Below are 25803 nucleotides of genomic sequence, written 5' to 3' on the forward strand. Positions count from 1 at the left end.
TTTATAGTTGCTTTGTTTCATTACTTATTTAATTATATTCACTTGCTGCCTCCTGCCTGGATCTAAATCCATGGGGCAGCTAACCAGGTTGTACACAGTCAATCAGTGTTGTCAATTTATCCAGCATAAATGGAAACGTCGGCACTCAAATGTTTACATTGAACAATATTGCAGCTAAAGGCTTAAACCTTATACAGAACCTCATGTGGCCGAATACAAAACCCAGTTTAATACAATGTTGGAATATTTGATGGGGACAGGTAAACATTGTGGCAGAGGGTTTAAGAAGGTGAGGACAGAGAAATGTTTGCTAGCGTTTTGGAAAAACGATCTTTAACTTAAAAAGAAACTCAGGCATATTTAGAAAGATGGCCGTATAGTGCAGGAATGCAAGGGAGGGCGAAGGGTCAGAGAGGAGAGAGGCCAGTGTCTCCGTCCGTGCCCCTCCTGCCCACCCTCTCCTCCTCTTCCAGGCCCCGTTGAGCAAGTGGCTCTGCCTGAACCTCGATGAAAGGCTGGTGGCGCTCCTCTCCAGAGTGCGCAGCATTGAGATGCGCCTGCAGAGGGTGCAGCTGGCGGGGCGGGGCCTCCCAGCGCTGCAGGAGATGCTTCGCCAGGCCGAGGTAAGAGGAGTGGGCCCTGACCTCTGGGGAGGGGGCCCCGTGATTCATGTGCCAGGCCTGCGAGGGGGCCCAGGTCAGGGAACGGGGTCCACAGGGCGGCTGGGACTGCGGGATTTGGCATCCCTGCCTGCGCTCGCCCCCCTCCCTCCTACACCTGGCCCAGGGGGAGAGGGGTGGAGGAGCCCAGCCGAGCCTCTTCCTGGCGCTTCCTTCTCCCCCCGGGCTTAAGGCCTTTGCCCTTCTTGAATGTGGAAGGGCTCTCGCACATGGGCCCCAAGGCCATCGTGGTGGCTCTTCTATGACTTGTGGACTTCAACTCCCAGAATTCCTGAGCTAGCATGATTGGCTCAGGAGTTCTGGGAGTTGAAGTCCACAAGTCATAGAAGAGCCCACTTTGCCTCCTACCCCTGGACTGGGAGAATGGAGTTGCTTCCTGCCTTGTTTGTGCACTTGGTCCAAAAGGCTTTGGATACCTTTGAAGCCCATTTATAATGTGCAACGCCCTTCTCCCAAAAGGAAAGTGGTGGAGGGAAGGCTACAAAAGTCACATTGGGCCTTCGGATTCCTACAGACCTGAGTGAAGTCCAGCCTCCTCTAATTGCATTGAACTGCCCTTCAGCCCTGGCAAGAGAAGCTCCGTGGAGAGCAGAACCCTTCTAGAATCCAGCTGTTGGCTTCCAGTGGAGGTCAATGCCCGGACAGTGAAGCTGCCAGGGCCCCAGGGGTGGGTCTTCTGCTTGGCCAGGGTTGGGCTGACCTGGAATGGGCAGGCAGGGGTTTATTCCAGACTTGGAAAGCAGTGGGCTTGGCTTAGGCTAACAGCATCCTCTTCGCCTTAGGCCTTGGATGGGGAACTGAAGGACCTGTCGGCGCCTGTGACTCAGGATCTGGGAGCTGTGCAGGGGCTGGTGGCCAGCTCTCCTCGGGAGGTCCCCGAGCAACTGCTGAGGGCTTTGGAGACGGACGCCAAGAATCTTGGGAAGTCTTTTGGCTCCGTCAGAGACGCCCTGGCTGCCTGGCTGCTGGACCTCCGCACTGCAGCCGGAGCAGGAAAGGTATCTTGCCTTCTTCAAGGGCCAAACACATTCCGGGTGGGGACAGTTGCTCACAGGCCGGACATTTCTGGCACTCAAACTCTGTGGAAGCGAAAGGAGGTGGTGATTCCAGGTGGGGGGTTTTCTTCACACGGGACACAGGGCAGCTGGTCTGGGAAATGTTCCCCATAAACCAAAAGGGGCGTTTGGAGCCCAACCTCACAAAGTCAGCTGGGGTTTGGAGGCCCCGTTGCGGTCACATTTGCTGCCCTTTAGTTCCTAAAGTAAGAAGTGGCTGTTGAAGTTCACTGCCTGCAGTAGGACACGGATGCTGTCTTTCATTCGTGGCATTTTGGTACCAGGAAATGGCACACGTGTACATGCCAGATGTGAGCTGGGCAGTACTTATTTGGCAATTTTTTTTATATTATATACTGCTCAAAAAAATAATAAAAGGAACACTTAAACAGCAGAATATAACTCCAAGTAAATCCAACTTCTGTGAAATCAAACTCCACTTAGGAAGCAACACTGGTGGACAATCCATTTCATTTTGTGGTCAGAACCTTCAACTTTGTGCAGAAGAAAGGATTCCATGGGAATGTTTCCTTCCTTCAGACCTAGGGTGGGTCCTTTGTGGGTTCCCTTCACTTCCTTGAGCAGTATGGACATATATGGTCTCCCACTTTCTGGCCCCTTCCTGCCCGTGTGTCAAAAGGGTTTGGAGAAAAGTCCCCGTCTCTTGTCTTCCGTTGGTCTTCTGCCCTTTCTTAGGATGTGGGTGTGGGAGGACCCCCTTGCGGGAACAGGGCCTTAATTTCATTTCAGAATTGTCCCATATCGTGACAGCGTGACTGGTGTTTGCTGGAGTTGATGCCTTCCGCTAACCTTGTTTTGCCTTTGTGTTTACATGGCGGTTTAATGCTCTGTTCTCTTTTTATTCTGAGGCCAAAACCCAGGCCCGGCACGGCGAACTCCGTGGCGAATTGCAGGGGCTGCTGAAGTGGGTGGCAGAGACCACCCACCAACTCAACGGCCTTGAACCCGGTGCCGGGACTGAGGCCGGCTGCTGGACCCCTCACCTTCAGCGCTGCAAGGTAGCCATAGCAACAGCCGCGTCCAGGCATTGGTCTGCAAGAGAACAATGCGCTTTGGGGGAGGGTGGGTGGGTGGGGAAGAATAGGCGGAGGGGATATTTCATGAACACACCCCCCCTCGCCATCATTCATTCTCCTGTGAGCTGGTTGAGCTTGCAGAAGACCACAAGGTGCTGGAGGGAGGAAGCCCCTGGGCTCTTCTAGCGGTGCACTTGACCTCCCAATGCCCTTGGAGGGTCTGCTGGGGGGTGACCTCCCAGGGGAAGGCCGTGGGCCTTTGGGGGCAGGCATCCAAGGGCCAGAATTGCCTTTCGGATACTTGGGGGTCGCCCTGTGCCTTTCCAGGCAAGAAAGTCATGGGGATTTTGGGGCCGGTTCCCTTGTTCTTCTCCACAAAACCTGGACTCACCCTGGTCTGTCTTCCGTCCCTAGGATGAAACTCTCCCCCCCCCCCCGCTCCTGGCAACTTGGCCTGTCCGTGGGAGGGGGTGAGGGATGGACAAACGATGGCTAGCAACCTATCACCCATGGGTTTGCATTTATAAACATTGCTTTGGCCCAGGGCCCATCACCATCTGCAGGGACTTGTTTGGGTTGTCACCCTCTATGGGGACGAATTCTGCAGACTCTGGACATGGGGACTGGAAAAAAGTTTCCTTCCAAGAGTTTGATCACAGGTTCATGCTGGATGGGTGGACTTTCATGAAAAGGGGGAGAGGGGAGGGGGCTTGTTTTGGCCCACCACTGTTAGACAGACCTGGCTTCCCTCCCCTGTGGAAAGAGCTCAAAGGCAGTGCAGCAAATCAGAGCTTAGTTTCCTTTGGGCAAAAGGGAGCAGCCCTGGGTCCCATGGTTCCTTCTCTTTCCCCTGGTGGCTGTAAGAAAAGCTGTGAGAAGGTGGCTTTTCATTGGCTACAACCAAAAAATGCAGCACTGGGCCATTGAAATGTTTGGTCTTATGGCAGGAAGTGAGCCGGATCTCCGATGATGCTGTAATACGGTTTCTTGAGCAATTCCTGCCCGGCCTCAGGATAGTTTGACTTGCTGACGGTTTCTCTTTCTGCTCTCTCTCGGAATGTCCAGGAACTGGCCAAGCCCCTGGCGGAGATGGAAGCTCGGCTTGATGAGATGGCCTCGAATGTCCAGCTCTTCATTTCTGAGCACGCGCAAGACCTGAGCACTGAGCAAAGCGGACAGTTGCTGAGGCTGCTGAATGCGCTGCAGAGGTCTTTCCGGGAGTTGTCCGAGAGAGTGACCGCCCACACGGAGGTCCTGCAGGTCTGTCTCCAGCCAGGAGAGCTGATGGAGGAGATGGCGGGTGGGACTGCCCTCTCCTGGGCTGCCCCCGGGGGCTTGTGGCTGTGTCTGCACGTGTGGCTTTCACTCTGGACGAAGCAGTGGTGCTCCTGCTGGGCATTGCAGGACCTTTAGTCTCATTCAGAGCATTGAACGAGTTCGGGACAGGAAGGACCCCTTCTCCTGGCCCTGCTGACCGACTGTCTCGGGCAAGGCAGGCAGGCCAAAGGTCTAGAGCCAGGGGTCGCAGCGTCATCACATGGCGTATTGGGACTTTTCCCCACTCTCACCCAATCGGGCATGGACATAGCATCCGACCCAGGGTCCAGGCCTTTGACGGCCCCGGTCTAGAGGGCTGGGAGGAGAGGCAGGCAGAGCGTGACCCCAAGAGTGGCCGGAGCCTTTGCAAAATGCCCATGCAGTCGTGGGCAACATCAGCAGAGAAGTAACTCTGCTCTGAGTCCTCGGAGAGGGGCTGCGTACAAATCTAATAAGTTATTATTATTATTATTATTATTATTATTATTATTATTATTATTATTATTATTTAGTGAGCAAATCATTGGAGAAGATTTCTTCCCGTTAAAGTATTGGATTTTGCTCCAAATGCAGAGTTTTCTCTACTGAAAAATTTATGCACTGAAATAATTTAAAATTCAGTGTCTCAAAGTTCACTCAATGATTGTAGTGGAATTATTGCTTAGACACAAATCTCCAAATAAACTGGAAAATACTTTATCAAAATACCTGTAAATATTTAAAACCAACCCAGCAGTGTCCTGCTCTTATCCTGCACTGCTTCTATGTAGGAAGATATGAAGTGACTATTTTTCCCTTTAAAGGAGCCAATGGATCCTCATGGGGGTCTAAAAACTTTAATCCCAGGGCTCAAATTGCGTAACTTTATGAAAGATTCTCTGTGAAAAGAAATAGCAGCATCCCTGTTTTTGGTAGGGACACAGGGGTGGCTAGGTTTTGACATTAATTGTGTGTGTGTGTGTGTATACTTGCATGCAGGGGATGTGGGGGTGGGGATAACTTTTGCCAAGGCTGCAGTTGGCCGAGGGGGTCTTTCCCTGCTCAGATGACCCGCACCCTCTTTTTGGCTCTTCCTTGTGAGCCCGGAGGAGCTTCTGGGTTTCCGCACAGCCTCCCTGGCCCCTGCGCTGCCCCCTTCCTCCTGTTCCGGCTGCTGCCCCTCCCCCTCCCTCGAGGGCAGGGGCTCTTGTGGAGCAGTGGCCTCTGTCCCCCTGTGCTCTTCCGCCTCTTGTCTCTGTGTGTACTAACCAGTGTGCTTTGCCTTTTCAGATTGAATGTCTCTCGTCCCTAGTGCAGAAGATCTCGTTGCCCTGCGGCTTCTGTGGTTTGGCTTAAGGCTGCCAGAGAAAGCAGGACAGCTCCTTTGGCCCCAGGATCCGAAGGGGCCAAGCTGGACAGGAGGAGGGCCCAGGGTCACACACATCATGCTCAATCTCCTTACTCTGTGCCCAGAGCAGCCTCCCCCAGCCCAGCGCCCTCCCAGCAGGCTAGGCCGCAACTCCCACCACCTCCAGCCAGTCTGGACGGTCAGAGTTGGGATCCAAGACCGCTGGAGACTGCTGGTTGGGGAAGGCTGCCCCAGAGACGCCTGTGTATGTGGAACCTCTCCCTCCTTGCTCTCCTCCACCCCCCCACACGTCCACCCCCCACAATCACTCACAGACACAGGGCTGCCTGTGGAATGGCCTCTTGGGGGTCACTGCAGTGGTGCAAAGGAAAATTGACTTGGGCTGGTGAGAAGCGTCCGGTGGCCTCCTTCCGTTTCTTCCCCACCCACCCCCACCCCCACCGTATGAGTTGAGTCATACTGGTAAGATTGGCCTGGAAGAGGGACGGTGCAGGCGAGCAAGCGGGGGCAGGAGACGGACAGTGCGTCTTGTCCTCCATCCACTTCTGTTTCTCTGTTGGACGTTTTCTCTGACCGTGTTTGTTTCTTATTTGTTTAAGTGGTAAGACTCCACAGACTCCGGCTCCCTTTCTAAAACCCCCCTCTTGCCGTGTAGACGCTGCAGGAGCAACAAGCCCTCCGAGACCACAAGCTGCAGGACATGTGCGCCTGGATGGACCGGGCAGAGGCCCAGCTGCAGGGATCCCAGGCGGCCACAGCCGGGGCGTCGGGAGAAGACCTCTCCATCCTGGAACACGGCCAGAAAGACGTGACCGTAAGCATGGGGCGGCCTCCAGAAGGCCCCGGGGTGAAGGACGCGGGGGGCCCTTCCTGGTGCCTGGCAGGTCTGCGGGGGGAGCATCATGCGCTCCATGTGGGGACCATCGAGACTTCGACCTGGGCAACTTTAAGATGGGTGAACTTCACCTCCCAGAACCCCCCAGCCAGGGGTCGAAGTTCGCGCCTGTGGGAAGTTGCAGCCAGGCAGGAGCTGACCCTTGGCCAAAGCGGGCGGAAGGATTTTTCAGGCCCAGAACTACCGCGTAATAGGTGGGCGTGGCTTAGGCAGGGCCCCCCCTGATTCAGAGGAGCATAAAAGGGGGGGAGGAGACACGGCTCAGTCGGACCTGCCAGATTTGGTGATTGTAGCCAATCTCAATCAAAGTAGAAATGGGTTTTCTGGCCTGGTCTGCTTGATGGGGTGACCAAACCTTTTTGGCTGAGCCTGTTGGCAAAGGCGATTGGGAGGGAGGGAGACTTTGCCAAGACTCTGCTTGCTCTTCTCCAGGACCTGCGCCGGAGCCTCCACGGCCGGGCTGCCTCCTTCTCCAGCGTCCTGAAGGCGGCCGAGGGCTTCCTGGAGGAGAACCGACTGCAGCTGCCGGCTGGAGAGACGGCCGCCCTGCAAGAGAAGCTCCGTCGGGCCCAGGGCCAGTACCTGTCTCTGCAGGAGCGGGTGGAGGCCGCCCAGAAGGAGCTGGAGAGCGCCGTGACCTCCGTGAAGCAACAACAGACAGAAAAGGTAGGACAGGACTGCGGCTGGGGAATCTCGGCCCTTTCGTTGCCAGAAGACCCCCTGCTAGGGAGGCTGGGGCGGGGTCTGCCCTGAGGAGGAGATGGGGGAGAGGGGGCCCCTCCTCCTCCACCTCTGCGTCTCGTTCAGTCACAAGATTTTTAGTGTGGGGGGGGTGCAATTATATAAATATATGTTATCCGATTGTGGCAGAGTCTGTCAAAACTACCATGGCAGGAAGCGATTCCTGCCGTGTCCTTGCTGCCCAGCCAGTCCAAAGCCGCCCCCTCCAGCCGCAGCAGTCGATTCGTATCCAGGGAGTTTTGCTACTTGGGGTCTTCCCTCCAACATCTGTTCCCAGGTCAGAGCGATTAAAGACTTTGAGGAAAACCAGAGAAAGGTCGAATCCCTCCTGCAATGGGTGGCATCAGTGAAGAAGACCAGGGGGGCCACAGAAGGCAAATTGTGGTCGGTGGAGAACATCGGTGGAAGAGCCCAGGATGTACCCGACAGCCATTCTTTGGAGAGGGTTGAAGAGAATCTGGACTTGCACTACACGAGTTTGAAGGTTGGTGCATCGCTTCGCTGGGTGACCATCCTGGCTTGGCTATGAACCTGTTGGTGTCGCGTCATTTTCCGTCCCTGTCTCCCAGTCTGTGCAGATCAGGGGCATCAAACGCGATTCCACTGAGGGCCACATCAGGGCTGTGGTTGACTTCGGGGGGAGGGGCAGGGTGGGTGTGGGCAGCTCGACATCACTCCCGTCAGGGGCACCTGTGGAGGGGCCCACCACTCTGCCAGCAAAACCAGGCCCCTGAACTCTGTTTTCGGCTGCAACGGCCTCCTGCAGGCCTCTGCCAGGGCAAATGGGGCTCGGGAGGGCCGCAGTCGGGAGCTCCGTTTTCACCGGCAGAATCACTGCAGGCCGGTCCTTCACCGTTTCCAGGGCAGATCTACGTACTCCGTGGGCCAGATCTGTCCCCCAGGCCTTGCATTTGACATCCCTGGTGTAGATTTGCGATGCCTTGGCTCTAACCCTCACCGTGAAGGCATCCCAGCCCTTTTCTGGAAACCCAATCTAAATCTTTTGAGGTGTGCAAGAGTCCGAGACTTGGACCTTTTGTCCCAGAGCTTTCCCAAAGGGCTCTTCTTCGCCCCTCTTAACTGGCCTGGGAGTCTCTCTCAGAGCAATGAATCCATTGCAGCCCCACCAGCCCTCGCGCTCTCACAGCGGCCGTCCTTGGCCGTGGTTCACAGCGGCCGTCCTTGGCCGTGGTTCCTTCTTGAACGCGGGTCAAAGTGCTGCCGCTGTCTGGATTAGTGGACAGTTTGGGGCAGGCTGCAGATCACTGAGGTGATTGTGACGTCTGGCTCCAAGTGTCCCTCCTGACGGGTCAGTGGGATTGATTGGCACCCCCTGTCTGTTCGTATTCTGCTCCATTCCAGGTTGTTCGGAAGCAGCCATGGACACATTCCTGCGTATATGCATGGAGCACGTATAGAATCTTGGGTTCAGGTTGGGAAGGAACGAGTCAAACCGGGGACAACTATGAGAACCAGAGACTTCTCTCCCTGGCCTTGAACTTCCCATTGGTAGCTTGGTTTCGATGTGCTCTTGATGTGCGATGTTTCCTTTCCAGGCCCACCACCAGGAGCTCCTTTCTCACCAGCAAGATGTCATTCTGGCCACCCAGTCAGCCCAGGGTTTCCTGGACAAACAAAGTGACAGCTTGACCCTGGAGGAGAAGCAGCGCCTGCAACGAGGGCTGGAGGAGCTGAAGGGCCAGTACGCGGCTGCCCTGTCCCAGACGGAGGCGCAGCTCAAGGAGGCGCAGACCCTCTGGGATGAGCTGAAGAAGTTCCTGCGCGACCACCAGGAGTTTGCAGCCTGGCTGGACCAGGCCGAGCAGGACCTGGAGAAGATGTGCGCAGGGGACGGGGCCCTCGAGTCCCTCCCGCCCGCCCTCCTCCGCCAGAGCAGCTTCTCCGAAGACGTGATTTCCCACAAGGGAGACTTGCGCTTCGTCACCATGTCGGGGCAGAAGGTGCTGGAGGCGGAGAAGGTGGTGGCTGCCGCAAGCGGGGGGGAGCCGTCTCCCGAGATATCGGCCACCGGCACCTTAGTGAGGAGCAAACTGGAAGATGCCAACCGGCGATACGGCACCCTCCACTCCAAGGTACAGGGGACCTTTGCAAGGACAGGGCTGACCTCTCGGAGCTGCCCCCAGGTTGCAGCGTGCGGGTCAGATGCATCATGCGCTGTCCATGCCTACTCCTGGTTTAGTGAGGGGGGGGGGGGAGAGTTGTGATATGTCACATGACGACAACGTGATGCTGAGAGGTTGACATCCTCAAAGCCAGGCTAGTTGTTAGAATAATTGTGGTTGTGGAAAAGTATTGGCCTCCTGTCTGATTGAAAGGAGAACTGGGGCCAGTTGTTTCATTGAATGGTCATTCTACTTTGCCTCAAACTCACCTTATAAAACAAAGTCCACCACAGTTAAGTTCTCACTACACAAACCTGAGAGTCTTGGCATGCTTGGTCACATAACTGTGTCAGGAGACCTAAAACAACAACAACTGAACAACACCCAGGGATCTGTGGGCCTCTTTTTGGCTGAAATCGGTCTTCATAATTCTACCATCAGAAATTTACTGGATAGGAAGAGAGGGGTGTGGCCAACCACCAAGGTGACATGGAGTTCCCAGCGCTCCACGGGGAATTCAGAATCCCTTTGGCCGGGGGACCTGGTTCAGTCAAAACTAGGTCAGAACTGCCTTGGAGGGACGGTGAAGAAGAGGGACCTTATCGGCAAACCCCACAGAGAACCGAATTAGGGCCCTCAATTGGTGGCCGTGGAAATCAGCTTGCAAAAGCTGTCCAAGCTGCAGCAGCCGCAAACAGAAATTTTTTGAGTTTGTTTATAGTTAAGAGATGGAAGATGGGAAGAAAAGATTGTTTGTTGTCTTTTAAGAGGTGATAAATTACTAGACAGGAAATTTCATTTCTTTTTCTTTTTTCTCTCTGCACCTTTTTGTTTTTATTCTTTTTTTCTCAGTTAGTATTAATTTTTACTGTTGTAATTATAATCTTTAATAAAATTCTTTTTCCCTGGAAACACACAAAAAGTGTTGCGTGTGTGTGTGTGTGAAGAGTCCCACGCAGTCTTTTCTCCTGCTTGCAGTGCGCTGCCGTCGGCCTCCACCTGAGCCTCCTGCTTGACCGCTCTCAGCACTTCCAGGATGTAGCGGGGTCTCTCCGGTCGTGGCTGCAGCAGAGCGAAGAGGCTGTGACCCGCCTTCTGCTGGAGCCCATCTCCTCTGACCCGGCCGTTTTGCAAAGGCAGCTGGCCAGTGCCAAAGTAAGCAAGCAGGGACACTGACTCTGCGGACTTTTTACTTGTAGCTTAGCTAAGAAAAGGTTGGGCCACACCTCCACCTGCCGGCATCATTTTGATCTGCGAGGCCTTTGGGGCTGGGGGCGAGGGGAGGGGCCTCAGTTGGGAGTGGGCCTCTTCCTTTCCCTGCTCTATAGAACGGAGGGCTCCAGAATGGCCCCCCACTCGCAGGTGAAGGAAAGCCGGGAATGAGTGTGTCAGGCCACACCTTTCTGAGGGGGGGGGTCTGCACAGGTGGGCTGCTAAGGGAGAGGTGTGCTCGCCCCCGGGGCTCTGAGTGCTAGCAGAGTCCAGCACAATTATGCCACTGCACCTGGGCAGGTAGCAAAATCGTGCGGACACACATGGGCACACCTGCATGTCCACACGTGATTCCGCTACCTGCCCAGGTGCCTTGGCAGAATTGTGCTGGACTCTGCCAGCACTCAGAGCCACGGGGGCGAGCACACGTCTCCCTTCCCCCTTAGCAGCCCACCTGTGGGGTTCCGCCTGGGCCTGAGCCCCAGAACCTTCTTCTATAGACGTTGGGTTCTGTAGCTCCTTCGTGCCTTGATCCCTGGCTCCGTTTGGTTCCTTCTGACAGCACCTGCAGGAGGACCTGGCAGAGCATCAGGTGCCTGTAGAAAGGCTCGAAGAAGCCGCTCGGTCCCTCTTGGAAATACGGGAAGCCCCAGTCCCTGACCACAGAGGCATCCAGCAGACCACAGGTAAACCTGGCGCACGAGGGGGGGTCGGAGGTCTAAGGACAGTGTTCCACCCTGGCGCACTCCAACTCTGCTAGTCTATAATTCAACATGACCAACGGTTGAGGGGGGCTGGGGGGCTGGGGGGCTGGGCAGGCATTATAGTGAGGAGGGAAGAAGATCCTTGAAATATTGGCTCTCCAGGCCTTGCTCCAAGACTGCATTGACATGTATGGCCTTAAATCCCTTCTGGCCGAGCCCACCTCCAGAGTTGCTTATAAGGGGGCAGAGTCTTCAGTGTTTTGACTCCAGACCTCTGGATCTCTGGGGCCATTTTAATTTCTGATTCCTGCACAGATTCCATCATGAGCCGATTCCAGAGCCTTTCGTGTCGGATGGCCGAGCGCTCGGATCTTTTGCAGAAGTCCATTGCTCAATCCCAGAGTGTCCAAGAGGCGCTGGACAGCCTCCTTCAGGCCATGGCGGAGATTGAGGAAGCCCTCCAACAGGGGCCCCTCTCTGCCTTCTCCTCCATGTCCATCCAGGAGGCACTTTCGAAAAACACAGTAAGATATTTCGCCTTGGTCCAGGATTTTAAAAAGATGGCAGGTTGTTTGAAGGCTGGAAAGTCTCCTCGTCTTTATCCTTGTTAATTTTATCCAAATCCAATTTGGAAAATGATTGGACCATAGATGCTGCTATCACTACAAAGGTTTTCTGTACTTTGTGGCCCGTGGTGGAGCTGAAGGTGACTCCGCAGTGGCCGATGCGCTGGCTCCATTGCTGCAGAATGTTTCCCTGTTGTGGGTTTGTCTCGTGGAGCCCTGTGGCTTTGTGGGATCTCTGAACCTGAAGCCGCAAAACCTGTGGCAGAGACTTCCAGGCACGGGGGGCAGCTTCTTGGGGGTGGGAGGCTCCTGGGCTGGTGGCAGGTTCTCCGGGGCAGTGAGCAGCCCTCCTGCCTCTGGGCCCAGGCGCCACCTCTGTCCGTCCTGTTGCAGAAGCTGAAGCAAGACGTGGCCAGGCAGAAGAGCAGCTTGGAGGCCACTGGAGAGATGGTGACCCAGTTCATGGAAACCGCCGACAGCACCACTGCGGCCGCCCTCCAGAGCAAGCTGGCGGAGGTGACCCAGCGCTTCAGCCACCTGTGGCAGCAGCAGCAGGAGAAGGAGGACACCTGGAAGAAGGCCCTGCCCCAGGTGGAACAGTACGAGCAGCTCTCCGAGAGGCTGAAGCAGTTCACGGAGAGCCGAGGTCGGATGCTGGCCCTGGGGAACCAGCCGGAGCGGGACATCGCTCACTTCGCTCAGCAGGTCCAGGTGAGAGGCCGCTGGACGAGGCTTGGGCCAGGCTCAGGGCTGGGGGGCGCTGGGCTCGGCTCCGGCATCTCCAGGGAGCGGCCACTGCCCAGGGCAGCCCCAGATCAGCTCTGCTGAGAGGTTGGGGGTTTATTACGGCTGACAAGGCTCAAACCACAGAGGGGTTGGGGGAAGTGGAGGGAGAGGGGCAGCAAACACCCCTCGAAGGAGCCATGCCCCTCACTCACCCCCTTTGGGAAGGGGCTTGGACCTAGAGGGTCCTGTGAAGGGGGGGTCTCTCCCTTCTGGGAGCCGTGTGGCTGCAGGGTTTTCTCTTCCCTGTCCACCTGAGCCAGTGCAGGGGATATTTCAAAATGAAGCTGAGACGAGAGTTGGGCAGGAGAGAATTCTTGCAGTTGCACAGCTCGGACTTTGCATTTTCATATTCTCTTTCAGGGGGGGCTTTGCCCACAGAAATTGGGGGGGGGGTCATTTATCCATCATTGTAAAAGGATGATCAAGAAGGACCTTGTGGGTAATGCCAGGAAACAGGGCCGTGACCTAAGGATGTTTTAGGGAAATGCCCTACCACCTCTTTGGGGGCTTCAGTCCTCTGTGGGGACAGAATCCACGGTGCTTCTTCTCAGCCCCGACCCCGTTGCCCTTGGAGACCAGTCGTGTCTGTTCTAGTGACCCTGTGACAGGGTTCGTGTGCAGGGATGGCTACTGCTGGGGATCAGGGGGGGTCTTCTGTCCAAACCCTGGACATTTCGGGCTGAGTCACAGAGGCTCTTACACTTTTTCAACACTTTCTGTCCCGTGTCGCCCCCCCCCCCCCCGTTTCCTGACGCTTCCAGGACCTGAACTCAGAGCTGAGGCAGCGCCAGGAGGACCTGGAGAAACTGGAACATTTGACCACAGAACTGAGCTCTTCTGGGCTGCTGTGCAGTGGCCCCTCCTCACCCCAAGAGACGGTGCACAGCTTGCGGAAAGAGTTCACACAGCTGCAGAGAAACGCAAGGGAAAGGTGAGGAGGGGTCTCCCCAGCCAGGGGACCGGGATGGGTGGGAGCCTTGCAGAGGAAATTGCTCTCGTTCTTCGATTGCGTCCAGGTTGCTTTCCCCATTTTTCTCACTGGTAAAATGTTCTGCAGGGTTTTGAATTGTTAGAAGACTAAAAGAGCTTTTGAACCAAACAAGACAGTTGAATAAGGTTCCTGCTTCACCCAAAATAAAGTATTTCCCAAGGAATTCCCAGCTTTTACAGAAAACTTTCCCTTCTCCAGACTTGATGAGATGATTAGGTGCGAGTAGAATGGAACGGAACAGAATATTGGAATGAAGAATAGAATAGAATTAGAATAGAATTAGAATAGAATAGAATAGAATTGGAATAGCAATAATAGAAAGGACCTTGGTGGTCATCTAGTAGTCCAACCCCCTGCTCAGGCCGGAAACCCTCCATCATTTCAGATAAATAATCTGCTCATCTTCAGAATATTGTTTGTGAAGTTAGGGTCAGGAAGATGCCTGCCCAGATTGTGGTCAGCTACCATGAGAGGAAAAACTCTGGGTTAACTATGGACTAAGAATAAAAATGGTGCCTGGGAGGCTATTTAAGTTCAGCCACGAGAACCAGAGTCCTTTCTTTAGCTGTCTGAATGTCCAGGAATCTTTATCAGGGTTTTAAAAGTTTTAAAACAATTCAATGCTATCTCGTGCCCAGACAACAACGGGTTCGCTTAAAGGCTGCAGTGTTCACTTTACATCTGCTTAAGGACTGCCACAAAGAGGTCAGAAAATTGTGCCAGTCACATGGATGCCTTAACCTACGACCCTCGTGACCCACAACAGAAATTCTGGGCTCCAGGACAAAGGGGGCCTCCTCCTCCACCTCTCCCCCTCCGGCCCCTCTTGAATTGTCTGCTGACCTTTGATAAACTTCTCCCAGCCCAGGCAGAGCAAACGAAACCTGCCATTGGCGGAACAGGGAGGAAAGAGAGAAGACTCACATTTCCTTTTATTTTAACTGCTTTTTGTATTTGTCTTGAGTTATTTATTTGTTACAACTACTCCTTTCAATAATAATGTTGATTCAGATTGGATTAAGGTGTTGTGTTCACCTTTCTAGTGGTCTAAGAACCTTGAAACACTTGAGCTTTTCGAGTTGCCTTGGATTCAATTCCACGAAAGGTGATTTGAGGTGCAGCTATAGCTCAGATTATTTGGCTCTGTGAAATCCTGGGGGAAGTTGCAACCTCTTTAAAGAGTTACATGCATATATTCTGTATTATTGCCATTTCCTTGTGCTCCAAAATGTCCTTCTGGAATCAGAGCTGAAACATTGCACAGCCAGGTTAGACTTGTGTAGCTATAATTTCCTTCCTCTTATTTGCTGCTGTAATTGACTTAGAAGACTGGACGAGGCAGATGGATCAATCTTTCATCATTGAGGTTGCACATATTAATGCAATTAACTGGGGCATTTATAGTTGACCCAGGAAAGGGAGTAAAGCAAGAATGAATCAGAGGCCGTAATCCTTCCTTCTGCCCCCAGTTTGTCTAAAGACTTAAACAAGGGAGAAAAACAGGATAGGAAAGGACCTTTCTTACTCCTAGGAGGAAGGGATAAGTGTCAGATTCTCCAAGCAGTTTCCAGGCATTTGGGGGCCAGGCTGTAAGTGTCCTGGTCCTCTCTGACTTGGTTCAAAGCTGCTTCTCAAAATGCTTCCACACACATAGAATTAATAACCAGCCCAAGTACTTGAAATGCCAGTTTCCCAATTTCGCACGGCTCATAGCAACCAGGTAGACCGATGAGGTGGTCCAGTAGGTCCTTGTGGTGGACAGAGAGGACTCTTAGGTGCAGGTTGGCTTCCCTTTCCTCCTCCGGCTGTGATTGATGGCTGCCAGACAGCCCTCAAGTGCTTCCATCCATTCTTCCATCCATCCCCAGGGAAAAAGGAGCTTCCTCTTGTCAAGAACAGCTGGATGTGTTCCGAAAACTGGTTGGGTCGCTCAGGCAGTGGCTGGAGGAGACCGGGAGGAAGGTCCCAGCCACGGAGACGTCTCTGGGCACGCACGAGTTGGAGAAGCGGAGGCAGCAGACAGAGGTGGGCAGGGAGAGGCGCACGGGAGCCATGACATAAATAAACCCATGGGGAAAGGGGAGGCCCCGGCTCCATCAGTGTCTCATGACAAGGAACTTCTCACTTTGTGCAAAAAGCTCTTTGGGAAGTGGAAGCCCAGGGCGACGTGGCCGAGTCCACCTTGTGTGTGGGTCAACTTTCTGGTGGACAACCACCTGCCCCTCGTCCTGCCCTCTTTGCCCATCACCTCCACCCACCCAGGAAGGCAGTCAGGTTGGGAGCGATTTGACACTTCCATTGTCATGGTGGACACGCGACCTCTGGCCCACCGTGGCCTGTGTGGCAAAAGGCTATAGAGGGCGGTGGGTGCCCAGGTGCCCTGCTGTGAAGAGGTACCTAGAGGTCATTCAGCGGGAGGGGGCAGGCTGGCCCCTTGCCAAAATCCTGCCCTGCTAAGGAGCCAGGAACAAAGAGCTTTCGTGGGAGCCCCGGAATTTCCCCAAACAGACGTCACTGTTTCTAATGTGACAGAAGACAAGATAATGATATGGGAGGCAGGTTGAATGCATCAAATTGCCACGAAGTCTTGTGACTTTCCACCCCCGTCTGACGCTTCCTGTTTCCAGGTCTTTGTGGAAGAGTGGCTGTCCAAGGGGGGCCTTGTGGAGGAGATGAACCAGCGGGGCACAGCCTTGGAGAACCTCATCGTGGAGATTACGGCGCCAGAGGCACAACCCAAGACAGGTAGGAGGGCCAGGGATGCGCTCTTGTCTACGCTTCCTCTGCTCCTCTTTAAACGGCCACCGGGAACGAGAGCGCCCGAGAGTTCCCGTGCCGGCCTTCTCGTAACGGACGGCAGCAGCAGGCGCTTTGAACGGGGGCTCTGGGTCAATAGCCCAGCAAACTAATCTCTCGGAGAATGACTTCGTTTTACTAAAAAATAAAAAAAATCAGCACAAAAGTCCCCACCACTGTCTTGGTGTTCCAGTGCCAGCCTTCTCCTGTATGTATATATATATATATATAGGCCATTCAAAGAGGTTGATGCTCTTTCTCCTGCGCATTTAGGGAAAGAAAGATGCAACCTCTCAAATCCAGGTATTTGCACACTAAATGTGAATTCACTCTCACACCTGGACCTTTCTTATTGGCATTTTACGTTGGTAGTTTTAAAAGGGCAGGTTGCTTTTTCCAGTATGATTAAAAACAACCCATAAGTGGTTCTTCTACTGCTCTAGCTCAGGGTTTCCCAACTTTGGCCCCTTTAAATGTGGCTGGCTGGGGAATTCTGGGAGTTGAAATCCATACATCTTAAAGTTGGCCAGGTTGAGAAGCACTGACCCAGCTAGATTATAGCAGCTGGAATGAATGAATGTCAGTTGTGCTCCAGCTGTGAAGGGCACAATCTGTGTCAAATATTACACCACCGTGTCATTACGTCTGCCTCTCTGTGGTTTTGCTCAGGTCCTGTGCTCTCTGCTGGCGGTAGCGCAACGGGCAGTGTAAATGGATATCACACCTGCAAAGGTGAGGCAATTCAGCTGACTGTGCATACTTCTGCAAGTGGGTGTCCTTACGTTAGCGCAGTGGCTCCTAGCGATAACAGTTTTGGTTGCATTCCCGTTGTTCAAAGAAAGAGATTAAGTCGCTTTGACCCTGGCCGTTTCCTCCTTGATGGGTCAGGGGCCGTATGGACGGAGGAAAACCAGAAGGGTCTTTCCCACTCCTTCCCCAACCTTCCTTGTCACTCATCTCAGGTTATTTCAGACTTTCTCAAACTAAGTTCTGGATGCTTCCAGTATTTAAAGCTTCCTTACGGCTCCCCAAGCAAGACTGGCAGCGGACGAAGCACCAGCTGGTTCTTCGGATGATAATAGTTTAAAAGCTGCCCCCCGTCCTAGAGGGTCAGATTCTGGCCATGCTGAGAGCGTTGGCACCTGGCTCTCTGGCCGATAGTATGGTGGGGAGCGGATGAGTTTGGGTGAATTCTAAGTCTTGGGTTTTGGGGCCGGGTGTATCATTTTACCTGTACTTTTGTATTGATTTTATGCTGTGAGCCCCCCTGAGTCCCCTGGAGAAGGGTGGCCCAGAGATTTGATAACTAATCAGTCAATAAAAGGGGAGCCTGGGTGCGCAGAAGGCCTTTCCCCCGAAGCCCCCTCTCACATCGTGCACGCCTGTGGTTTATTGCACTGAACCCAGGTAGACCCTTGCACCTACACCTGCTAGATTGAGCGAAAGCCAATGGAACCATCCCTCTGATTCCAGCCGTGTCCTTTTCCTGCCTTAGACCTGACACAGATCCAGTGTGACATGTCGGACGTGAGCCAGCAGTACGAAGCGCTGGGGGCTGCTTTGCGGGGGCGCCTGGCACAGCTCTCGGCCATGTTGGAGAAGATGAGGGGGGTCCAGGAGGAGGTGGGCTCCGTGCTGAGCTGGCTGCAGGAGAAGGAGCAGGCGCTGGAGGTCCTGGGAGCGTCTGCGTCACCCACACAATCGGAGACAGTGAGAGCGCAGGCAGAGCACAACAAGGTCTGGTTCTCCTCCGTCAATGAAATCCAGTCCCTGGGCTTTTTAAAACATCCCTCCGTAATGGCCCATTGCTCAGCAAAGCCTATGGCGAGCGCCTCCTCCCTTGGAGGCTGGTCCGAAGCCCCTAAACTGAGCCCCTAAGCCCCTTTTCACGCCTCCCACAAAAAGACAATGTAGTTATTCAAATGGTTGAAACTCCACTGGGAAGAGGCTTTGTTGTTGTGGGTCTCTAGTGGAGCCTGGCATCGCATTGCAAGGGCTGCTGTTCCTCCAGAGAGCGGCCTGAATCCTTTTCAAATACGGTCCATCGTCCCCTCCCTCCAGGTGCCCTCCGGGCCTTCAGGTCTTAGGCCTTCGATCCTGCGAGGGGACAGACCGAGAATGTGTCCAACACGGGAGCCCCCCCCAGCCTCTGTGCGCAAGAGCCCTTGTGGGGGTTTCACAGGCCCCCCTGGAGTTTGGGGCACCAGTTTCTTCAGCCCAATTCAGTCCGTCCCCCCCCCCACGGCCTGACCCTTTCCTCCTCCTTCCGGAACAGGCATTTTTGCGTGAGTTGGAGCAGAACGCGGTGAAGGTCCAAGCAGCCAAGGAGTCGCTCTCTGGACTCCTGGAGAAATACCCGGACTCTCCAGAAGCCAGGAACTGGAAGAGGATGTTGGGAGAGCTGAGTACGTAGCCTCGGAATCTGGGAGGGTCCGTTCCGGGTGGCCTGGCTCCTCTCCAGCCACTGGTCTATTTTGCTCTTGCATTGTCATGTTGCCAACCTCCCCAACCCTGGTGGTTTTGATGCTCAGGTTCCAGGTGGGCACATGCCAAGCAGGTGGCGGAGGAGCGGCAGCAGAAGCTGGAAAAATCAGCCAACGAACTGGCCAGTTTCCAGGAGGCAGAGGGTCAGCTGAGGCCCTGGCTGGTGGAGAAGGAGCTGATGATGAGCGTGCTGGGACCCCTCTCCATTGACCCCAACATGTTGAACGCCCAGAAACAGCAGGTTCAGGTGAGCGAAGCCCAGGTCTCGGTCCTTTCCTCTCGTGCCTCTGGACCGGGGGCGGAGAGGTCAGTGTGGGTGGCCTTGGGGGCTGAGGAGGCTGCGGGGCCCCCCAGGCATCAGAGCTCTTCCAGGGGCCCCTCCAGCCCTGGGAAACAGAGGCTCAGCTTTAATTTGTCCCCCTCCTTTTCGGGAGTGAGAAATCCCATGGCTAAAAGGTCCGTAGCCTGTCAGCCAAGGGGGGTGGGGGGGTGGGGGGGTGCTTGAGACTCTTTCTGCCCCTTGTTCATTTGTTCTGGAGTGGCAGCCGGACAAGTGAATACGGCCGTGCTCCCTGCTCAACCCCCGCAGTTCCCGTGCCACACTTCCAGAACCTCCCTGTCCAGATGCTCCAGAGTTGCCAGATGTGCTTTCAGCTCCCATTTTTATGACTCACTTGTTTGGCTCTTAATTGATTGGTCAGTTGGTGCTAGGTAGGTTTCACACCTCATTAATTGCTCCTTATGAATGGAGAGGAAGATGCTGCACTTAATTAGTGATACGAATATTGCCGCTCCCGAGGCTTCAGCCCTGAAGGTCCTTGGGAGGAGATGTTCCTTGGGCCTGTCGTGTCTTTGGCTCCCAGGCAGGGTCTTCCTCAACGGGGTCTTTCCCATTCCACCAAGCCCCGGTTCACGTGGCTGCAGCTGCTTCTTTGATCACGGTAGTTGGGGAATAGGAGGTTGCAACCCAACCCGTTGAGTGAGTCCCACGGCCTCCTCCCAATTGTCCACCCCCTCACGGCAGCCCACAGTCAAGGAAGCCACATTCACACGGAAGGTGAACCACGAGGGGAAACGGGATCCAGTTGTGGAATCCTAGAAGTTAGAGAAATAGACTCCAGTCCTCACTGATTGCCGATGACACCAAGATGAAATCTCTGGGACTTATGGGACGTCTTCCTCGCAGGTTCCCTGGGGGTGGGGTTGATGGGGGAGGAGGCTGAAGGGTCTTTGCTCCTTGTGGGCAGAGTTTGGGAAACCTTCCTTTTCCCTCCCAGGCTCCAAGAATGTCCTCACCACCCTTTCGCAAAGCCAGAGCTCTCCTCCCTAGAGGTCCATGTTCATCCCTATAGAAAGATGAGCCCCCAAGAGCAGGCAGTTTGAACACCAGCCACTGATTTCGCAGAAAAGGGCATCTGGATTATTTTGGTGGGATTTGGGAAGACGGTGTGTTTGCGGCAGCCTTGGTGGGTCCCTGAGTTCTTAAAACGGCCACTCCCGCCCTAGTGAGGCTCCCAGCCCCCATCCTTCCCTCCTCCCTTCCTCTTCACCTTTGGTTTAAATGGAATGCCGCTAGTCCCTCACGAGCATGTTTGTGTTGCAGTTCATGCTGAAGGAATTTGAAGCTCGGAGGCACCAGCACGACCAGCTGAACGAGGCCGCCCGGGGAGCCCCCACCAGCCCCGGGGAAAAGCCTCCGTCCCACAGCCGCGTCCAGGAGGAGCTGCAGGCCATCAACGGGAAGTGGACCAAGCTCACGGAGCGGCTCAGCTCTCGCGCCAGTCAAATCGACCAGGCGGTGGTCAAGAGCACCCAGTTGCAGGAGCTGCTCCAGGGACTGTCTGGGAAAGTGAAGGTGGCCGGGCAGCGGCTGAGCGCCCAGCCTGCCATCGGCTCCCAGCCGGAGGCCGTGAAGCAGCAGCTGGAGGAGACCAGCGGGATCCGCTCGGAGCTGGAGCAGCTGGAAGAGGAGATGGCGGAGGCCCAGGCCCTGTGCGACCAGCTCTCCGGGCTCATTGGGGAGCAGTACCTGAAAGACGAACTCCGGAAGCGCCTGGAGACGGTCGCCCTGCCTCTCAAAGGGCTGGAGGACTTAGCAGGTAGGACCCCCACAGACCTTGAAGCGGACGGCACCGTTGTATTGAGCCGTGGGCTCAAGGCGTGGTAGGAAGACGGCAGTTGGGCGCAGTTGGGCTTCTAATGTCCACATTTAGGTGGCCTTAAAACCGGCCCCTTGTGAGTGTTCTCCCAGAGGTAGGAAGGACCCTGCCGGTCGTGTGTAAACACTCTGACGTGTCGGGTGGTCCAGGAGACGATGGGGCCTCGTCCTTTCTTGTAGTCTCCCAAAGAAAGGAAACCACAGAAGTCCAAGCCCAACCCCATTGTAAAAAGAGAAAATTCTCGCTCCTCCAGGATTGCTCACCCACACAATGAGTAATGTTACACCTCCCCAAAGATAGCGTAAGGGAACAGTGTGTCCTAGAATTCCCACAGCTGAGTGGCTCTCCATTTTCAAATTCAGAAAAATGTATTTTAAAATCTGCAAGAATTAGAACTAAAAATAATTGTAGATGAGTGCCCAGAGGAAAAAGAAAAGTGGTGATTGGGCTCAAGTCCTTTCTGACCACCCCCGTCCCATGTCAAATGCCCCTATTTCCTAGAGTAGCTTGCTTCAGGTGTGTATAATACCCCCCCTTCCCCCCCCCGGGAGAGGTCCAGAGGCTGGTGTTGGGGGTTTGCACTGAGAAGCCCCTGTTGAGCCGGGCTTCCCTTCCCGTTTCTAGGTGACCGGCTGAACCGCTTGCAGACGGCCCTCGCCAGCTCCCAGCAGTTCCAGCAGATGTTTGATGAGCTCCACGCGTGGCTGGAGGACCGGCTGAAGCAGCAGGCACAGAGTGGGCCGATCTCGGCCAAGCTGGAGAGGCTGCAGGTCCAGGTCCAGGAGCAGGAGGAGGCCCAGAAGAGCCTGAACCAGCACAGTGGCTCCTACGAGATGGTCGTGGCAGAGGAGGCCTCCCTGCTTCTCCTCCGTCCTGGCCAAGAGAAGGCAGCGTTGCAAGGGCAGCTGGGGAGCTTGAAGGCAAAGTGGGGGGAGCTGAGCAAGCAGATTGGCAGCCGCCACTCCAGACTCAAAGACTGCGTGCAGAAGGCCCAGAAATACCAGCGCCACGCGGAAGACCTTCTCCCTTGGCTGGAGGATTGCAGGTCAAAGATGCTGGAGTTAGAGGTCACTCTGGATCTCGTGCAGCTGGAAGCCACTCTTCTGAGGTCAAGGGCCCTGTTGAGTGACGTGGCCAAACGACGCTCCCTTCTGGAGGTGCTGAACGGTGCCGCCGACATCCTCATCGAGGCGTCAGAAATGGACGAAGATGACATTAGAGACGAGAAAGCGGAGATCAACCAGAAGATGGACACCATAACCGAGGAGCTCCAGGCCAAGACCGAGGGCCTGGAAGAGATGTCGCAGAGGCTCAAGGAGTTCCAGGAGAGTTTTAGGAACATTGACAAGAAACTGGAAGGGACAAAACACCAGCTGGAGATCTACGAAGCCCTCGGCCCTCAGGCCTGCAGCACTAAGAACCTGGAGAAACTGAGAGCTCAGCAGGAGGCTCTCCAGGCCTTGGAAGCCCAAGTGGACTACCTCAGGGATTTCACCCGGGGCCTCGTGCAAGACACTCCAGACGGGTCCGACTCGTCCCATCTCTTACGCCAAGCTGAGGTTGTCCAACAAGACTTCCAGGGGGTGAGGCAAAAGGTCAACGAATGCTGTAAGATCATGGAAAGCAAGCTTGAAGGAATCGGACTGTTTAACAACCATGTCCGGGAAATGTTTTCTCAGCTGACTGACCTTGATGATGAGTTGGACGGCATGGGCCCCGTCGGGAGGGACATGGACAGCCTCCAGTCCCAAGCAGACCATGCCCATGAATTCCTGGGCAAACTCCAGCGGTTAAGGTTGGACATCCAGGCTTCCGAAGAGAAGTGTAGGCAGCTGCTGGACGATGAAGGGAGTCCTGACCTCCTGGGGCTGAAGCGTGAACTGGAGACCTTGAGTAAGCAGTGCCTCAAATTGACCGAAAGGGGGAAAAGCCGCCTGGAGCAGGTGGACACCACACTGGCCCGTGTCAAAGACTTTTACCACAAGCTGAAGGAGCTGAACTGCATGACCACTGCGGCAGAAGACGGGGAAGCCCTGCAGTGGGTCGTGGGCACTGAGGTGGACGTCATCAACCAGCAGCTGGCAGATTTCAAGGTAAGAACTGTTTCCATCCAAAGGCTCTTCCTGGTTCATACTGCATCCAGTCCTGGTTGTGTGTGTGAGACTTTCCTCAGTTGTGTACCGTTTTCCTGGAGATGACCAGGATATGTCAGTGGCCGGGAGGTAAAGTAGGGCAGAAAATATTAATATTGTGGCTTGTCATTCGTCAGGGGTGAATTTGCCTTTCATATCGGAATTCACGTGGGTAGTTTTAGGAACATTGTCCACTCGAGGTGCATGTGTTTAGAATACAGTGGTACCTCTACCTACAAGCACCTCCACTTGCGAACCTTTCTAGATACAAACCAGGTGTTCAAGATTTTTTTGCCTCTTCTCAAGAACCATTTTCCACTTACAAGCCCAAGCCTCCAAAACTGTAATCGGAAAAGGCCGGGAGAAGCCTCCATGGGGCCTCTCTAGGAATCTCCTGGGAGGAAACAGGGCCAGAAAAGGCGGAGAGAAGCCTCCATGGGGCCTCTCTAGGAATCTCCTGGGAGGAAACAGGGCCTCCACCCTCCCTGTGGTTTCCCCAATCGCACGCATTATTTGATTTTACATTGATTCCTATGGGAAAAATGGCTTCTTCTTACAAACTTTTCTGCTTAAGAACCTGGACACGGAATGAATGAAGTTAGTAAGTAGAGGGACCACTGTACTTTGTGTTTGTGTACTTGTTTTGTACTGTAAACATTTAAATTTGATATTTGACACATCCCAGATAAGGATCTTACAGAAGGAAAATAGTTTACATCTCTTTGTGAAAAAAGCACCACAAACAGTTGTGGAGGCTGTAATTTGTATTCCTTCTTAGTAGAGGATTGAATCTGATGGCTTCCGTCATTCCTTCCAACTCTTGGAATATGTGATGTGAGTCAGATTCTGGTCCAGATTCTGGAGGCCTTTCTAGCTCCATGTAAAGGAACCTTGGACTACAATGATGCTAGAGGTTTCCTCGGGTTTTCCTCATCTTTTGAAGGGTTGTGTAGGCAACCTTTTATCCTCGGCCGATTTCATTCTGAGGAAATGCAAGGGGTTTTTTTAAAAAAAAGGGAGCCCTTTTTTGATAATAAAATAAAATTTGAGAATCCACCTTGGATTCTCCATGCTATACAAGTACTACAGGAATCCCAAATGCTGAGCATAGTTACATCTCCATCTCAAATAAATACATTTTTAAAACTAGCTTAACTAATGCAACAAATGGTAGAATGTTGAATGAAAACCCAAGACTCTGGGTGGGTTTTTCAGGACTTCCCTGGAGTATCTAAATATCTCAGCAGGAACATTGAGGTCATGAAAGTTGGGGCAGTGGGAAGAATTTTGAATGTAGATGTTCTTCGTTTGCTCTAGGGAATATTAGGAGCTTTAATCTGAGCTCAGTCTCAGAACTACAGACTCCAAGGAAACGTTGTCTTCCAGGAGACGGTTTGTGGGATTTTGATGGTTATCAAGTAAAAATGCTCAGTCATTTTCAAATCATACTGTTTTGTAATTCTGCTGCAGTTAAGCAAATCTGCTTTGTTGAAATGATGTTCTTGTGAATGGCTATTAATTGGATTAGTGGTGAGTGTGTTTTAAGTACTTAGGTTGACATAGTCTTGGAAGGATGAAGGCATAGATTGGTTCAAAGGGTCAAGCCAAGGGCTCCCTTAAGGGGACAGGAATTGGGAAAATCCCTTTGAGGTTCACCACGCTTCCCTCTCTGGACTGAAAGGAGCAGCCCAGTGGGGAAGGCAGCAGTGAAGCAGGAGCTCCCATCCGCCCCTAGCTGGACAGGTTGAGGGCCTTCCTTGTGGTGGCCTCATGCTGCAGCTGAAACGGGGCTGGAGCTGAAGGCATCTTGAGACACTGGGAGGAAGAAATCTGGGTGGGATTTGCACCCGAGAGGGTTACGTCAGTGGACATCCTCAGTAGGTGGAGCATTTTCATTATTTGGGCTGGGGGGGGGCTCAGAAGGGCGATGGTGTGTTGTGGTGGGTGTTAAATCCAAATTCCTCCCTTGCTCTTTTATAGGGGAGGCTTGAACCGGCCTGGATGAAGGCCCATGGGCGGCTGGGTGTGCAGGAGCTGCAGGGAGAATTGTGGCCTAGCGTAGAAGGGGGTGTTAGGAAGGGGGGGGGGCAGGCTGCCTTTTTCAGAGCTATGGCAATGGAGACATTCTCCCCGTCCTTCCCAGTGGAGCAGGTGCTGGGTGGGCGGGCTGAGTAATGCACAGGCTCCCACGACCTTCCTTGGGCGGCTCCGTTGGTTTTTCCAGCCCTGCAGAGAATCCGGTGTTTATGGTGGCCAGAGCCGGCAGTTGGGCTCCTGTTCCTTGGAGGAGGGAGGCAAACCCCACTTTCTCAGGGGACGCGGCTGAGGCGCTTCGTCCAGCTTTAAAGTTGCAGGCGGAGCTTTCTGGAACCGTTCCTCACCAGCCGTTGCTTCTGGGACACGTGGCGGCTCCGCTCCCCTCCCCTCCAGCCAGCCGAGGGCTCCGGTCTGGGGGAGGAGAGGGGCAGAGCCTGGGTGGGGCAGAGGGAGCAGTGGCAGCCGGAGCAACGGGTGCTTGGGGAGGAAGAGGGGGGGGAATGGTTTGAAATGTTGGCAGGAGAAAAGCTCCCCCCCCCCCCGCTTTGGATTCCACCGGCGGCTGCAGCTGAGCTGAGCGCTTTGCCTTGGGCGGAGGGTGGGAGCTTGGTGCCAGTAGCCCACGAGTTCATAGCTCCGTCTTGTGGCAAAATGGCAGAGGCATAGAAAGACACATTTCCCCCCTTTGGATGGAGTCGTTGTTTCAATAACTGTTGTGGGACCCTGTGAGATTCCCTTGT

At 54.1% G+C, this 25803-nt stretch overlaps 1 protein-coding gene across 4 annotated transcripts in view; it reads left to right on the top strand.

The window, feature by feature from the left end:
* MACF1 (microtubule actin crosslinking factor 1) overlaps positions 1–25803 on the top strand; it is a 185693-nt gene that overhangs the window by 98091 nt on the left and 61799 nt on the right. For 3 of the 4 annotated variants that reach the window (XM_070764906.1, XM_070764907.1, XM_070764908.1), the window contains exons 37-57: positions 474–623; positions 1463–1678; positions 2605–2754; positions 3838–4032; positions 6093–6251; positions 6765–6998; positions 7351–7557; positions 8630–9166; positions 10175–10351; positions 10971–11094; positions 11428–11636; positions 12072–12389; positions 13226–13395; positions 15324–15480; positions 16083–16200; positions 16921–16983; positions 17747–17988; positions 18527–18656; positions 18783–18982; positions 20339–20834; positions 21519–22987. In XM_070764906.1, the coding sequence (XP_070621007.1) occupies positions 474–623; positions 1463–1678; positions 2605–2754; positions 3838–4032; positions 6093–6251; positions 6765–6998; positions 7351–7557; positions 8630–9166; positions 10175–10351; positions 10971–11094; positions 11428–11636; positions 12072–12389; positions 13226–13395; positions 15324–15480; positions 16083–16200; positions 16921–16983; positions 17747–17988; positions 18527–18656; positions 18783–18982; positions 20339–20834; positions 21519–22987 (5721 nt within the window). The remainder of the gene's footprint in view (positions 1–473; positions 624–1462; positions 1679–2604; positions 2755–3837; positions 4033–6092; positions 6252–6764; positions 6999–7350; positions 7558–8629; positions 9167–10174; positions 10352–10970; positions 11095–11427; positions 11637–12071; positions 12390–13225; positions 13396–15323; positions 15481–16082; positions 16201–16920; positions 16984–17746; positions 17989–18526; positions 18657–18782; positions 18983–20338; positions 20835–21518; positions 22988–25803) is intronic. The other variant, XM_070764909.1, reaches the window with a different exon arrangement.

Source organism: Erythrolamprus reginae, chromosome 11 (assembly GCF_031021105.1).
Source record: "Erythrolamprus reginae isolate rEryReg1 chromosome 11, rEryReg1.hap1, whole genome shotgun sequence".
Taxonomy (NCBI): domain Eukaryota; kingdom Metazoa; phylum Chordata; class Lepidosauria; order Squamata; family Dipsadidae; genus Erythrolamprus; species Erythrolamprus reginae.